Here is a 15,551-nt window from a genome sequence, read left to right as displayed (position 1 = left end):
CAGAATTTTCTATTCAGTCAATTATAGATGAGTAACATAGCTACATTAATGTATTTATATTGTAAATAGCAATCATATTGATTTGGAAGGACTTCTTTGACGTGACTTTGCTGGACTTTTTGAAGGGCTCTTGGTTGGAGTCTTCTCAGGAGTCTTGGCTGCAGGTTTTTCTGGAGTCTTGTCTGCTTTCTTAAAGTGTCCAAGGAACTTTGGACAGATGTTCTCCAAGGAGATGAGTGATGCAGCGAACTTGTTCGCTGGCACAGCGTCGCGTCGGATCAAGTGTTGTAAAGTCAAAACTGACGTTAAAGTTGAAACAGGGTGTCAATTTATAAACGCTGTACGTGCAAAATGTTGTAACTCGAAGACTGCCTGTATAGACATCCTTGTACCAGCCTTCCACACTGAGGCTATGGAGGAGGGAGAAGGAGGGAAGCTTCCCTTGTTCTGATGTTAGTTAACTTAAGGTTTAATTTTTAAGCACTTGTTATGTTTTTTTGCAGGACCACGGCTTTACTGTAAACAGCATTCTTTCTAAATATAGTCTCCAATAAAAGGTTTAAGTGTGAGAATACTGTACTCAGCACAAAACAGAAGTTAATCTCTAAAACTGGGACTTCATTCTGTGGTATTAATGGATAATTTTTAAACATCAGAAACTATAGATATAACTAAAACACATATAGAAAGCCAGGGATATCAAAGATAAAGTCCAAGGGCCAGACCTGGCCCACAGAGCCCTATTGTCTGACCCAGAGTGCAGCCCTCAGGTCTCAGACTGGACCTGCATGCTGCATACAACTACAGTTCTCATCTTTAAGAAAGGGCAGAAGGAGGATCCGGGGAAACTACAGACTAAACCCTCATCTCAGTCCCTGGAAAAATCATGAAGCAGGTCCTCAAGGGATCCATTTCTGAGTACCTGGAGGAGAAGGTGATTAGAAACGGTCAGCATGGATCCACCCAGGGCAAATCATGCCTGACCAACCTGATCACTTTCTATGACACAATGAGCTCTGTGGATACAGGGAGAGCAGTGGGCATAATGTATCTTGACTTTAGCAAGGCTTTTGATAAAGTCTTCCACAACATTCTCACCAGCAAACTAAGGAAGCACAAATTCAATGAATGGAATGTAAGGTGGATAGAAAACTGGCTGGACTGTTGGACTCAAAGGGTAGTAATCAATGGCTCGATGTCTAGTTGGCAAGTAGTATCACGTTGACTGCTCCATGGGTTGGTCCTGGGGCTGGTTTTGTTCAGTATCTTCATCAATGATCTGGAAGATGGGAAGCAGTGCATCCTTAGCAAGTTTGTAGATGACACCAAGGGGAGGGGGAAGAGTAGTAGATATGCTGGAGGGTAGGACTAAGATTCAGATAGACCTAGACAAATTGGAGGATTGGGCCAAAAGAAAATCCCATGAGGTTCAAATAGGACAAGTGCAAAGTCCTGCACTTAGGATCAACTGGGGACCAACTGGCTAAGCAGCAGCAATGCAGAAAAGGACATGGGGGTTACAGTAGACAGTAAGCTGAACATGAGCCAGCAGTGTGCCCTTGTTGTGAAGAAGGCTAACAGCATACTGGGCTGTACTCGTAGGAGTGCTGGTGGCAGATCTAGGGAAGTGATTCTTCCCCTCTATTTGGCACTCGTGACGCCACATCTGGAGTACTGTGCCCAGAAAAGGATGTCAACAAATTGGAGAGAATCCAGCAGAGGGCAACAAAAATGGTTAAAGGGCTGGAGCAAATGACTTATAAGAAGAGGTTCAGGGAACTGGGCTTATTTAGTATGGAGAGGAGAAGACCTAGGAGTGATTTAATAATAGCCTCCAAATACCTGAGAGGTAGTTCCAAAGAGGATGGAGCTAAACTGTTCTCAGTGGTGGCAGATGACAGAACAAGGAGCAGTAGTCTCAAGTTGCAGCAAGAGAAGTTTAGGTTAGGAAAAAACTCTCATGAGGAGGGTGGCGAAGCACTCGAACAGGTGGCAGAATCTCCACCCTTCGAGGTTTTTAAGACCCAGCTAGACAAAACCTTGGCTGGGGTGATATAGTTGGGGATGGTCCTGTTTTGAACAGGGGATTAGACTAGATGAGGTCCCTCCCAACCCTAGTTTTCTATGATTCTATGCTGGACTGGCCACATATGCCAGATCAGGGCAGTGTGGCATGTGTACTACATACAGCAGCTGGATGAGTTTGAGACCACTGATATAAGCTATATGTAAAGTCAGAGAGAATTCTGCTACATGCACTAATACAGTGGTACTCAACTTTTCCAACATGCAGACTGGATGAGTGGGGAGGAGCCAGCATGTGGGTCAGATCCTACACGTGGGCTGGGGCTGCATGCTGCTCCAAGGCTGTGCACTGGGAACACCAGAGCCATAATAACTAACACTACCATGGCTCCCCTCCACCAAATTTCTGAGCCTGTTGACATCCCCACAGGCCACATGACTCAGCTCTGCAGGTTGGACCTGGCCCACAGGCCAAACTTTGAACACCACTTTGCTATAGAAAAGACTTTAGTATAAGCCAACATTTTCTGTGATAGACAGCTAACCCAGTCTCCATATAAAAGCTGCATAATCATTATGAACAGGCATTTTCAGAGACATAAACCCTTCTAATGGAGAGATAAAGACACTTGAAGTAAATACACAGCTTTTACCTGATATCTTCTGAGAGAAAGGAACAATCACTGGCATCATAGCTATAGACAATGGAGCCATGGAACACTAAAAAAGGCAGGTCATCTTCCAGAAGACTCTTCTGAACATGAGACTTCTGTTTAACAACATTTAAAGGAGGCTCTGTTACAAGGCACATTAAGCCACACTGCAAATATGTCTGTTAGCACTACAATAGCTCAACATGCCTTAAAGTCTTTTCTTGGCTACCACAACAAATCTAGCATTAGTTGTTACTGCTAAATAGTTTTCTGAACACTTAAAAGTCTGCTGTGCTAGTCTAGAGTTAGGCAGAAGGCAAGGCAGGGTGACACCTTACAAACTAACTTGTTCAGAAAGGAATAAGCATTTGTAGGCTACAGACTACTTGGGCAGATGCTGAAGCTATCACCTTAGTCACTAACAACCCCCCTTCCCCAAAACAGAGGTTGATTTGCTATATCTATAGCATCTGACAAAGGAAGCAGGAGCCTAAAAAGGCACATTTCTTTCTGGGAAGTTAGTCCAAGCGGTCTTCAGGCCAGATCCAAAGGCTCCTTGGGCTGTAGGTTACTGATCTGCAAGTTGGTCTATAAGATACTATAAGCTACGCTATATGATAAAGTAGGCTGTAGCCTATGAAAGCTCACGCCTCTCTGAATGAGTGAATCTATCAGGTGTCACCTTGACCTGCCTTCTGACTTACAAAGCTTCTCATAGGTAGAGCTGATTATACCCCCCTACTATAGGATTGTCTAACTGTTTTAGTAGCTTGTTACTGCTAATAACCATGTGGACTAAATTCTGCATGCTGAGTATGTATTTTTTTTCAGCATTTTGACCAAAATGAAACAGCCATTTCTGAAAAACAAGACTAGCAGAAATATGTTTCTTTACCCATGTTATAAATTCTTGCAGCTGTAGCCTTGGAAACACTCTAGCATTCCCATTCTTTAAAGAGCCCTGAACTGTATCAGAATGGTGCAAGGAAGGCCATCTAACTTTGAAGTGCCTGACATCGTAACCTTAGTAATGGTCTTAATATATGTGTGCGTCAGTGAGGAGGTGGGGAGGCAGAAGGGGGAAGGGGAGAGGGAAATTTACCTAGTTTATTACAACAAATAACATTGTTTAAATTTATGTCAGACAGGTGCTCTGAATCTTAAAAGCAATAGACATTCTAGTTGATTTTTCACCTCTAATCCACTTTACTGGCTTAGCATTTCTATTTTGCTCCTGTTTATTTTGTAGCGTGCCACATCAAAGATCTGGCTCTGGTTCTATCTTTGCTACAAAATATTAATTGTTGAAGAATGACTAAAGAAACTGATAATAAAAGAAAATGAGTGCCACTAATACAATGTTGAATGTGACCTTAGCAACATTGTGTCAATTAATTAAATTCTATGCAAATATAATTTTGCATGGCTGTGATGAAAATGAGCTTCAGTGCTTTGGTAGCCAGCATACAACATTGAAATAAGAAATAACTAGGTTTGAGAATAACACTGAATCTAAATACACATTAGGAAAATAAACTATAGCACCAATAACATGCAATTCGGATGCATTAAAAACTGTACAGATGGCAGCAGGTTTAAATTTACATTTACTGGCTGCAACCAGACAATATCCCCTCCCCCACAACTGGATCGGGGCAGGGCCACACCCCTTTCATGCCCAGCATGGGCTGAGTTGGGGTCAAGCCATACTCCCTACCCCCATGGTACCAGGCCATGCCCCCTTTCCCAGCTGTGCTGGTTTGGGAATAAGCCACACTCCTCCCCTGCAGGGCCAGTGGGGAGAGGGGCACAGCCCTTTCCCCACAGGGTCGGGTTGTGGCAGGGCTGACCCAAGCCGCTCTGAGTCACTGGATGGTGTTCAGCATGCAGAAAAGGCACTTAAGAGGGGACATGACAGCAGTCTTCAGATACCTGAAGGGCTGCCATAAAGAAGAAGAAAAGCACCTTTTCTCTCTTGCTGCAGAGGAGGATGCAGACCAATGGCTTGAAGTTACAGCAAAGTACATTTAGACTGGGTATCAGGAAAAAACTTCTTCACTGTTACAATGTAATAATGTGCAAGGCAAGTTGAACACATACAAATGTGATAAAAGCTAGATTTACCTTTTTTATCTTTCACCCATCTTAAGAAACTGGAGCAGAATGGAAAGTTTCATTTTCTGCCTCTACCATACAACTTTAATGGGATTCTGCTTTAGTTTCAAACATGGCATAAAAGCACTTAAACAGGAGGATTTTGTTCTTGTTGTTCAAATAATCATGAACAAGTTTTCAGCAGTTTTTATGAAGCTCTCACATTCACTTAAGAACTCAAATCCATGGCTGAAATTACCTAACAGTTACAAGCTAAAAGGAATTGCTGAAGAGCAAGAAGAGAAAATATAAGCCATCTATTTAGGAAACCCTTTCCCCATAAATCCTAGATAGATAAATTATAATTTGACTTCATATCTATTCACAAATTTTGAGAATAAAGTTAAAGATAAAATGTTTTTGTCCCATTTAAGGGAAGGTCAAATCATGTTCAAAGTGGAAACTGTGCAACAATTTTAATAGTGGAATTTATTAGTACCAGTTTAAAGCAATTCAACTCTAGCAAGCTCAATCAGCTAACATAATATATGAATTTGTGTTTAACCCACCATAATGTGTGCATCTTGACTGCTAGCAATTAACTTTATTCTTATGCCATGCTGTTGCTAGTCACTGACAGAAAACCTGAAGGTTGAATTGTATTGTACTGTCAACTTGATATAAATTTCTTCCTTGACAGGTTTACTGAATGCAGATAAGATGGATAATTGACCCATACTGTGCATAATTATTATGAATCTTAGAGGCAAGCTATAAATGTTTAAATAATTAATAATACAGCTTAGAGATTAACTGAAAATATCTATAATTTTGTTTGGTTACATTACATAGCCTCAACCAACCAGACTTTCAAAACATGACATCATACCTTTTTGTCTCCCCAAGGATAGCCTTTACTTTGTGAAGACATCCACTGTGGAAGTTTGTGTTGCAGAGAACTCATTTTATTCATTCTCCTACATTTCTGTTACTGTTGTAAAACTGAAAAAAAAAAAAGAAAAAAGTTACAGTAAATAATCAGTATAGAAAGGATTATTACTGTATTGGAGGATTCCTCCCAGGCCTAGAGGAACTTCATTTAAGATTATCACCCAGGATTCAATACACGGTACAGGGGGAAGGAAATTTACATGACCCAGGTATATGCAGTAACTCTTCAGAGTTCTTCTACCTGCTACATATGAATAAGAATGCATAGGAAGGGAATAGATATATAATTCCTTCTGAGAAAGATAAGGTTCGGTTTAGCCTTTCACACAACCTTACAAAAGCAAACAATTTCCAGCTATCCAGACAATTCAGCTATGGTGTTAACACATGACAATCTTTAGAAAATGTTTACTATATTTTTTTCTCATACAACACACACCTCCCCCACCCCAAAATCAGTCCCTCCAAATTGAGGTGCGTGCATTAAGTGGAAAAGCTGATTTTCTTCCTGGGATAGAAGCACCTAGCTCCACAGTGCAGCAGCTGTGGTATTACTATTTAGGCAGCTAAGCAAGTCAATTGATTTAGTGACCCGTTGTTCTTCACTTCAGAGGCATTACTGATAGTCTCTCCTTTTAAATGGTTTTGATGTTCTAACTAATCAAGCTTACCTTTCTTAGGGTATTTTGCTGTCTGCTAGACATATCTGGTCTTTCTCCTCCTATTTCACAGCCCTGGAAACTCTTTAGCTCTTCTAAAAATCACAGATCTATCCATGGAGACCAGTCTTAGGCAGAAGGTAGTGTTTGAGAAAACATGGTATATTTAAGCTAGTGATACACAGTTGTTTTACTTGGCTGCTTAGCTTACTCTACTGAAGAAGAGAGACACTGTCAGTTTAATCTATGGTTTGAAAGACATTCACTAAAACTCTCCCTGTAGTGGGGATCAGGAACTTTGCATTGGCCAGCTTGAACTGTTATATCACAGACTGTATGATGCAGCCCCTAGTCACTCCAATCTCACTCATTTTTCTCTCAGTACCAAAGCAGATAGTGTCACAACAAAAATTATCAAAAGCTGAACTCTAAAAGATCCTCAGCAGCTTCACCTATTAAAGTGCAATAGAAGGGCAAGTAAAAAAAAAAGGAGTGGCAGTCCAAAGGGATGCAAGGAAGATGATCTTAAAATAAAAAGAGAACTTCCAAATGGGAAAGAGGAAGAGTCTAGAGAAGGAGCAGCCACAGTAAACTAGGGGAATGAGGAACTGAAGGAAGTGAAATGCCACTTCTTAATACTCACTATTCCCAAATCACTTTTGTAGGATTTTTCCACCAGCAGCAAATACACGGACCCCTCTTGAAAGCACTGTGGGGAGCTTCCTATTTGCAGGAGTGAGAGGTGCAAAAGTAGGTGAGCGCTCTCTCTTGGCTTCATATTTTAAAGCTGCCAACAATATACAACAGAAGTCTCTCTCTGCACCTTACCTCTTCTGTCTCTGTCCAAGAATCAAAGAGTCTTGATGTTATATAGGACTCTGATATAGAAGGGAATGGTATGTGTGAAGTGAGCCTGTAGAAAGGCAAGACTTGGGGAAGTTAGAGAACTAAATCTTTCTTCTCTGAGAGGCCCCGTGCATTCCATCTCAAAGACTAATGAGCAGTGCAGCCCAAGTGAATGGTGGGAGGAATTCTTAGCAAAACGGTTTGTAATACAACTCTCCCAAACTGGGCATAAGTAAGACACTTAGCTCCAAGATCAGTGAATGGCAAAAGTATGTTCTGAACTCCAAATGGCTGTTTCAGAGGCCTCCATTACTGAGAGGGGCCTAAGGCATGACACAGATGCTGCAATTGTGCTAAAAGAATGCTCTTCAATGCTGTTAGCACTGGTAGACGCAAATCTCTTGATTTATATAGACTTTAATTCACTTTCAACCCACCTCTGTGGGCCAGATTTGGCCCATAATGCTTATCAGTATGGCTCCAGAACCCAGGGGAGTTAATGCTGCTGTAGCTATCCACTTTCCCTCCCCCACTTACCCACCACCAGCCACTAAGATCAGTGGCAGGGAAAAGAGGGTCTACTGGCAGTATTAATCCCTGGATTCAGAAGCTGCCCCAATACAGCAGCTACAGCACCTGCAAGAATTAACGTTCCTGCTGCTGCTCACAGGTCAGCCAGCATGCAAGAAACCCCATGGTCCAGATCACACTGGCAGGGCCAAGTGTGTCTGATGCTCCTGATAAAGACTGCCTTGCTAGTGTAGGGGCAGGCAAAATGTGGCCTGCCAGGCCATTCTATCCAGCCCGCAAAGCCCCTAAAATGTAGAAAAAGTATATTTATCTGCTCTGCACTCTCTGGCAGCACTCACTAACAAAGCCAGCCCAGTCCCAACCCACCACCCCAAAGTCTGTCTGCTGCAGCTTTTACCAGCCTCCAGCACCACATGGCCCCCTGCTGCATTGCTGAACCACATGCCCGGCGGGTATCCCAGGGCCAGGAGGGGGAGGGGGGTGTGTGTGTTTGCCACTGAAATGAGAGAAGGAGGGAGAGCGTGCGTGCAAGAGAGAAAGGAGTGGGCAGGTGGGAAGGAGAGAGTGTGGGGGGAGTGGGAGGGGTGTGTGTGTGTGTGTGTGTGTGTTCAAAGGGCAAATCCCCAACACATACCCTACTATACACATGCACCCAGATCCCCTAACACACCCCAGCCACCCTCCCCCATACCCATCTCCCCCCCACCGCAAAGGTCAGAAGTTAGGGGGTGGGACTTCTGGCCACAAGATAGCAACCAGGGGAGCAGGGCGCCTGTCAAGGGGCAGCGCTACCCATGTGACCCTCGACAGCTTGCCAAAACTCTGCCCAAAATAATTGCCCGCCCCTGCACTAGTGACTTTCACGTTCCAAAGGTTTAAAAGAATACAAAGGACTGGGTGGGGGGGGCGTTTTTGGTTTATTTTAATCTACGATATATGAAAGTACTTCTCTTGTGAACAGGGCTGGGAAAGAACACGGGAAGGAACACATATTGGTTGCATACCGAGCATAAGGCAAGGGTGAAGTCTACACACTAGGGCTGTACAAAGCTTCAGTCGCTGATTCGATTTGGAGATCTGGCCTGATTCGGCAGCCGAATCTCCGAATCTGAATCGAATCAGGAGACTCATTAAACTCTCTGAATTGAATCTGAGGGGAGTCTATTCAAGGCCTTGGAGGCTCGGACAGTAAAGAAGTTTTTCCTTACGTCCAGCCTAAAATGGCCTTGCAGGAGTTTGTGACCGTTGGAACTTGTCATCCCTTGGGGTGCTCTGGTGAACAGGCATGCCCCCAGATCCTGGTGCACACCCCTGATGTACTTATGGGCTGCCACCAGGTCATCCCTGAGTCTGTGCTTCTCCAGGCTGAAGAGTCCCATGACTCTCAGCCTCTCTTCATAAGGCCTGTTCTCTTACCCTTTGATCATATGCATGGCTCTCCACTGGACTCTCTCAAGCTTCTCCATGTCTTCCCTGAATTTTGGAGCCCAGAATTGGATGCAGTACTCCAGCTGCAGCCTCACCAAGGCCAAGTACAGCAGGAGAATGACATCCTGGGTTTTGCTTGAGATGCATCAGTAGATGCAAGCCAGAGATCTGTTCACTTTGCCAGCTGCGGTATTGCATTGGTGGCTCATGCTCATGTTCATCTTGTGGTCGATAATGACCCCCAAGTCTCTTTCGGTCGTGGTGCTAGCGAGTGTAGCATTGCCAAGCCGGTAAGTGTGATGTGGTTTTTTTCCCCCTTGAGGTGGAACACCTGGCATTTCTCCATGTTGAATGCCTCAGGTTTTCATCTGCCCACCTTGCAAACCTACTGAGGTCGGCCTGGATCACCAGCCTATCCTCAAGTGTGGATACTATTCCCCAAAGTTTCATGTCATCAGCAAACTTGGCTAGTCCGCTTCTGACACCAGAGTCCAGATTATTTACGAAGACATGAGTTTTACCAATGAGTCTATGGGAAAGGGCAATTTATCACACTGCAACTTCTTCACTAATTGTGCTTCTGATTCTCCACAAGCAAGAGATTTTGAGAAATAGAAACAGGCTTAGAGGTATATTCATTTGGTTTTGATTTGACCTGCACAGCCAATTAGGCCAATTCATAATATTCTAAACCAAAAATCAGGTTATGTGAGTGTATTTACCCTGTTTACAAATCAATAAACCATATATGTACTCTCTCACACGCTTCCTAGGGATAATCACCTGAAAAACATTAATTACAACTTTGAAACTGCCAAGCTTGCCTAATATTGTATTGGCATCTATTCATTGTTACTAATGAATTTTATGAAACAAATTTTTAGAAATGGAAGATTTTCCCTGGAAAAATAAAGCACTGGAAAATTTTCTACATTTCTGGTGGGACCACCTTGAAATGCCCACAAAAATCAGCTCTGCATGCTGTGAGTGGGCCATAGAAAATCGGTTGTTTCGCTGCGACTTAGGTAGATTCATAGATGTTAGGGTTGGAAGGGACCTCAATAGATCATCGAGTCCGACCCCCTGCATAGGCAGGAAAGAGTGCTGGGTCTAGATGACCCCAGCTAGATGCATATCCAACCTCCTCTTGAAGACCCCCAGGGTAGGGGAGAGCACCACCTCCCTTGGGAGCCCATTCCAAACCTTGGTCACTCTAACTGTGAAGAAGTTCTTCCTAATGTCCAATCTAAATCTGTCCTCTGCTGTAAAAGGTCCCTAACATCACCCTTATGTATTTCCTTTTCTTGTTACTTATCATAAAACGTTCATAAACCAGGAGGTGCCGAGTACATGGGGTCCCAAGGACCTTGATAAGAAGACTGTCACCTGAAATGCGTAAAACTTCCCATGTGTCCATCATCTTAGCCCCCCCCAGCAAAAATTCAAGTTAGCACCTGTCATAAACAATCCGTACGCCCTCTCTTCACATTACAAAAGCATAAGGTTAAAAGTGATGAAGGGTCACTGAATTCTACCCCCTATCCAAATGCAGGATGCACTATTCTGATGCCATCCCAGAAAAATGTCTATCGTTTCCTCCTCTGGCTCCGCCTTTGCTTCGGCTACAGGAGAGTATACTTCATTTTCAAGGTGCTTCACACCATATACTGCACTATATATCATCTCCATAAATTGTGCCAGAAGTGTCCTGCAGCGGCTCCTTTAACGTTTTTCATTTTGCCTGATTGGTAGAGGGGCCCCACCAGCTGGGTCATTTGCCGGGGAAGTGAAAGCCACGGTTTTAAATATGCTGCAAAATGAAAAATATTCAAGGAACCACTGCAGGAGGGAACTTCCGATGCAATATATAGAGATCCCTACTCATACTACTGCATCAACACGTTAAATTTCAGTCTCCACTCTGCCACAATGTTAGCCCTCATTACTGAATTCTAAACATTTCAAACCGGCACTTCTTCACTCAATGGGAATTTGGAGGACCTCCCTCCAAACATCTTCCAACCCACCACACCACTCTTCTTTATTTCTCATATAGGATCCCTGCAAAATCCTTGACAACCATTAGCAGCTAGTATGCTAAGATCACTGCCCGACACATTAACAAATACAATCTATTTTTCTTTGTGCTCCCCCCATCTGCTCACTGCAGAAGTAAAGAAATCTATGACTTGACTGTTATTACAAAGACATGGTGGGACAACTCTTACAACTGGAACATCAACACTGAGGGAATGCTCTGCTCTTTAAGACTAAGGTTGGGAAGAAATAAAAGGTAGTACTGCATTATATGTCAAACGTACATACCCGTTCCCTGATCTAGGAAGAAGAAAGTAGATCTGAGTATATTTTAGCGAGGACAAGAGGGGAAGAGTGCAGTGCTGATATTTTGGTGAGGTTTTCTTATAGACAGCCGAGTCAGGAAAACGAGGTGGATGAACTATCTTTCAAGGCAATGACAAAATTACCCAAAACTTATGCAATGGTACTAATGGGGGATTTTAACGTTTCAGGTATCAGTGGAAAGAATACTATAACCAACAAGATTCTAATTTGCAGGGGGGGACAACTGTCTGTTCCAGGAAGTTCAGGACAATTGTGGGATGATCTATCTTATCCTGACTAATAAAGAAGAATTGATTGAGGATGTGAAGGTGATGGGAAACTTGGCAGGAAGTGATCATGATACGACAGAATTCATGATTCTAAGATTAGGAAAGCATACAGTCAGCAGAAGGATACTTGACTGCAAAAGGATGAATTTCAATTGACTCAGGGTAATATTAGGCAAGGTACCAGAGGTGGATCGACATAAGAGAGCCCAGGAGGGCTGGCAGCTTCAAAAGGACATGGTATAGGAAGCTTAACAAGCTATTCCAACATAACGGTAGCAAAAGAAGAATGGCAAGAGACCTATGTGTGTGCGCAAGAAGTTGCTAGGGTGCCTCCAAATGAGGAATAAACATTCAAGCAAAGGAAAGGGCACATAGCAAGAAATAACAAAGATTTTTAGGGCAAAGGTAAAACATGAGTTACATCTGGTGAGGGAAGTCAAGAACAAGAAGGGGTTCTATAAATATACCAGTAAAAAAGACCAAGGAAGCAGTGGGTCCACTGCTAAATAGCCAGAGTGAGCTCTTAACACAAGATGAAAGGAAGGCAGAGCTACTTGACAGCTACTTTCATAAAACAACTGCAACTAAACAGTTAATGAGGTTTATGCTTATAAGGAAGGAGAAATGCCAAGAGTCACTATGATGATGATGATGATAATGGAAGTCAGAGAGCTTCTGTTCAGTCACCACAAATTCAAATCAGCAGGGTCTGATGAATTTCATCCCAGGATATTGAAGGATTTGGCAGAAGGAATCAAATCTTGGTAAATATAATTGCTAAAGTATCTAAGTCACGAGAGAAGGACCTTTTCCAGTCCTTTGGTAACTTGCCTAACATAATGCCAATCTTTTTTTTTTTTTTTTTAATTAAATAAATAAAATTAAAATTAAAATTCAAAAAGGTCTGGGAAATAATAGATTAGTTAGCGTGACCTAAATAATCAGGAAGTTCCTGGAGCAAATTATAAAGTTATTATAAAGAAAACCAGTATCCCCGCTGATCACAAACTTCCTGCATGGATTTACAAAAACAAAAAATGCCAAACAAATTTGATTTCCTTCTGTGACAAGGAAACCTGTTGGATGGACAAAGGCAATGCAGTTGATATAGTGCACCTAGACCTCAGTAAGGCTTTTAACAGTCCCTTACAACCTTCTAATTAACAAAATGAAATGTGCTAGATAAAACTACAAGGTGGATAGACAACTGAATTAAAAGCTGCAAACAAAGGTTATTCATAAATGCATTTATGTAAAAAAAGTCAGGAAGCTTTGGTTGGAGTCCCAAGGGGTCTGTCGTGGTTATGGTAGTCTTCAATAGGGGTGCACTGATAAAGATTTTTTGGGCTGATACCAATGGCTGATTATTAATGAGCTATACTGGACAATACCAATCTGATTGCCAATATGTGAGCATGGCAGCTTGGAGAGCAGGGTCCAGCTAGTAAGTCTGTGTAGGGAGGAAGGGGCAAAGTGAAGGTAGATCAAGGCCCCTATGGTGAGTGAGGGAATGGGGCGGAGACTGAGGCAGAGGCAGGTGCTGCCCTGCTGGGGCGGGGCACAGGACAGAGCTGCAAGCAGCTGATTGCAAGGGGGGGGGAGTCCTGCTGCTGCGTGCAGCCCCAGAGGAGGCATGGGGAGCACATGCCCCCCGGATTTGTGTGCAGGGTGAGGGCAGGCTGCCGCTCGGAGCAGTGCTGGGTTCTTCCCAGCAGCAGGGTTGGGCTGGGGCTGCACTCAGGGCAGGAGGTGATGGCGGTGCTAGGAGCAGAGGTTTGGGGGGAGCCATGAGGAATTCTGGGATTGTAGCCCACCCTATAGCCCCCACTCCCAGCACCACCTGCCCTGAGCACAGCCCCAGCACAACCCCCCCCTGCTGGGAAGAGCCTGGCACCACCCTCAGCCCCAGCCTGCAGTGGCAGCTCACCTTTGTCCCACATGCAGATCCAGGGTGCACATACCTCCTATGCCTCCCCTGGGGGTGCGCAGTGGTAGGTGATGCCCCCACTCCCTCTGCCCCCTGGATAAGCCACTCACAGCTCTGTTCTGCACCCCATCCCACCCAGGCAGCACCTGCCCCTGCCCCACTCCCTCACTCACTGCAGGGGCCTTGATCTGTCTCCACCCCCACGCCCCTTCCCCCCAACAGACTTACTGGCTGAACGCTGCTCTCCACACTGCCAGGCTGCACTCCTGGCCGCATCCATGCTGCGGCTGTGCACATGCACGCAGCATTTATTGGAAACGTTATCAGCCACATTGGCCAAAAAATGCAATTGCCAATAATGTTAATTTAACTTTTATCGGTGCCAATACAATATTGACCAATGTACTGGTGCACCTGTTGTGTTCAATGTGTTCCTTAATGATTTACATACTAGAATAGAGAGCTTCCTGGCAAATTTGTAGATGAGAAAAGTAAGAAGAACTGAAAAAACTTTACAGTTCAAAAAGATTTTGACAGATTCAAATGCTGAGTTAGAAACAACACGATGAAGTTCAACACTTACAAATGCAAGGTGTTGGACCTCAAGAAGAATAAATCCAAAGTACAAATAAAGAATGGCTAGATGGCTGCACTGCTGAGAAGAATCATAGATTCATAGATGTTAGGGTCGGAAGGGACCTCAATAGATCATCGAGTCCGACCCCCTGCATAAGCAGGAAAGAGTGCTGGGTCTAGATGACCCCAGCTAGATGCTCATCTAACCTCCTCTTGAAGACCCCCAGGGTAGGGGAGAGCACCACTGTGGGAGCCCGTTCCAGACCCTGGCTACTCGAACTGTGAAGGAGTTCTTCCTAATGTCCAATCTAAACCTGCTCTCTGCTAGCTTGTGGCCATTATTTCTTGCAACCCCTGGGGGCGCCTTGGTGAATAAATACTCACCAATTCCCTTCTGTGCCCCCTTGATGAACTTATAGGCAGCCACAAGGTCGCCTCTCAACCTTCTCTTGCGGAGGCTGAAAAGGTCCAGTTTCTCTAGTCTCTCCTCGTAGGGCTTGGTCTGCAGGCCCTTGACCATACGAGTTACCCTTCTCTGGACCCTCTCCAGGTTATCTGCATCCTTCTTGAAGTGTGGCGCCCAGAATTGCACGCAGTACTCCAACTGCGGTCTGACCAGCGCCCGATAGAGGGGAAGTATCACCTCCTTGGACCTATTCGTCATGCATCTGCTGATGCACGATAAAGTGCCATTGGCTTTTCTGATGGCTTCGTCACACTGCTGACTCATGTTCATCTTGGAGTCCACTAGGACTCCAAGATCCCTTTCCACTTCCGTGTCACCCAGCAGGCCATTCCCTAGGGTGTAGGTGTGCTGGACATTTTTCCTCCCTAGGTGCAGCACTTTGCATTTCTCCTTGTTGAACTGCATTCTGTTGTTTTCTGCCCACTTGTCCAACTTGTCCAGGTCTGCTTGCAGCTGTTCCCTGCCCTCTGGCGTGTCCACATCTCCCCATAGCTTTGTGTCATCTGCAAACTTGGACAGAGTACATTTCACTCCCTCGTCCAAGTCACTGATGAAGACATTAAAGAGTATCGGTCCAAGGACTGAGCCCTGCAGGACCCCACTGCCCACACCCTTCCAAGTTGAAACCGACCCATCCACCATGACTCTCTGGGTGCGACCCTCCAGCCAATTTGCCACCCACCGGACTGTGTAGTCATCCAAGTCACAGCCTCTTAACTTGTTCACCAGTATGGGGTGGGATACCGTATCGAAGGCCTTCCT

The 15,551-nt window shown here is 44.3% G+C and overlaps 1 protein-coding gene across 6 annotated transcripts in view; it reads right to left on the bottom strand.

Annotated features, from left to right (window-relative positions):
• WRN (WRN RecQ like helicase) overlaps positions 1-15,551 on the bottom strand; it is a 164,281-nt gene that overhangs the window by 142,929 nt on the left and 5,801 nt on the right. For 3 of the 6 annotated variants that reach the window (XM_014607369.3, XM_019493513.2, XM_019493512.2), the window contains exons 2-3: positions 5,662-5,774; positions 2,679-2,794 (exon numbers count right to left, since the gene is read on the bottom strand). In XM_014607369.3, coding sequence (XP_014462855.2) covers positions 2,679-2,794; positions 5,662-5,745 — 200 coding nt within the window. In that variant the 5' untranslated portion in view covers positions 5,746-5,774. Of the gene's footprint in view, positions 1-2,678; positions 2,795-5,661; positions 5,775-7,025; positions 7,046-7,210; positions 7,288-15,551 lie in introns of those variants that run through there. The other 3 variants (XM_019493510.2, XM_019493511.2, XM_059722391.1) reach the window with 3 other exon arrangements.

This window comes from Alligator mississippiensis, chromosome 2, assembly GCF_030867095.1.
Source record: "Alligator mississippiensis isolate rAllMis1 chromosome 2, rAllMis1, whole genome shotgun sequence".
NCBI classification, from domain to species: domain Eukaryota; kingdom Metazoa; phylum Chordata; order Crocodylia; family Alligatoridae; genus Alligator; species Alligator mississippiensis.
Note: the sequence above shows the minus strand (reverse complement) of the source record. Positions and strands in the feature narration are given on the sequence as shown.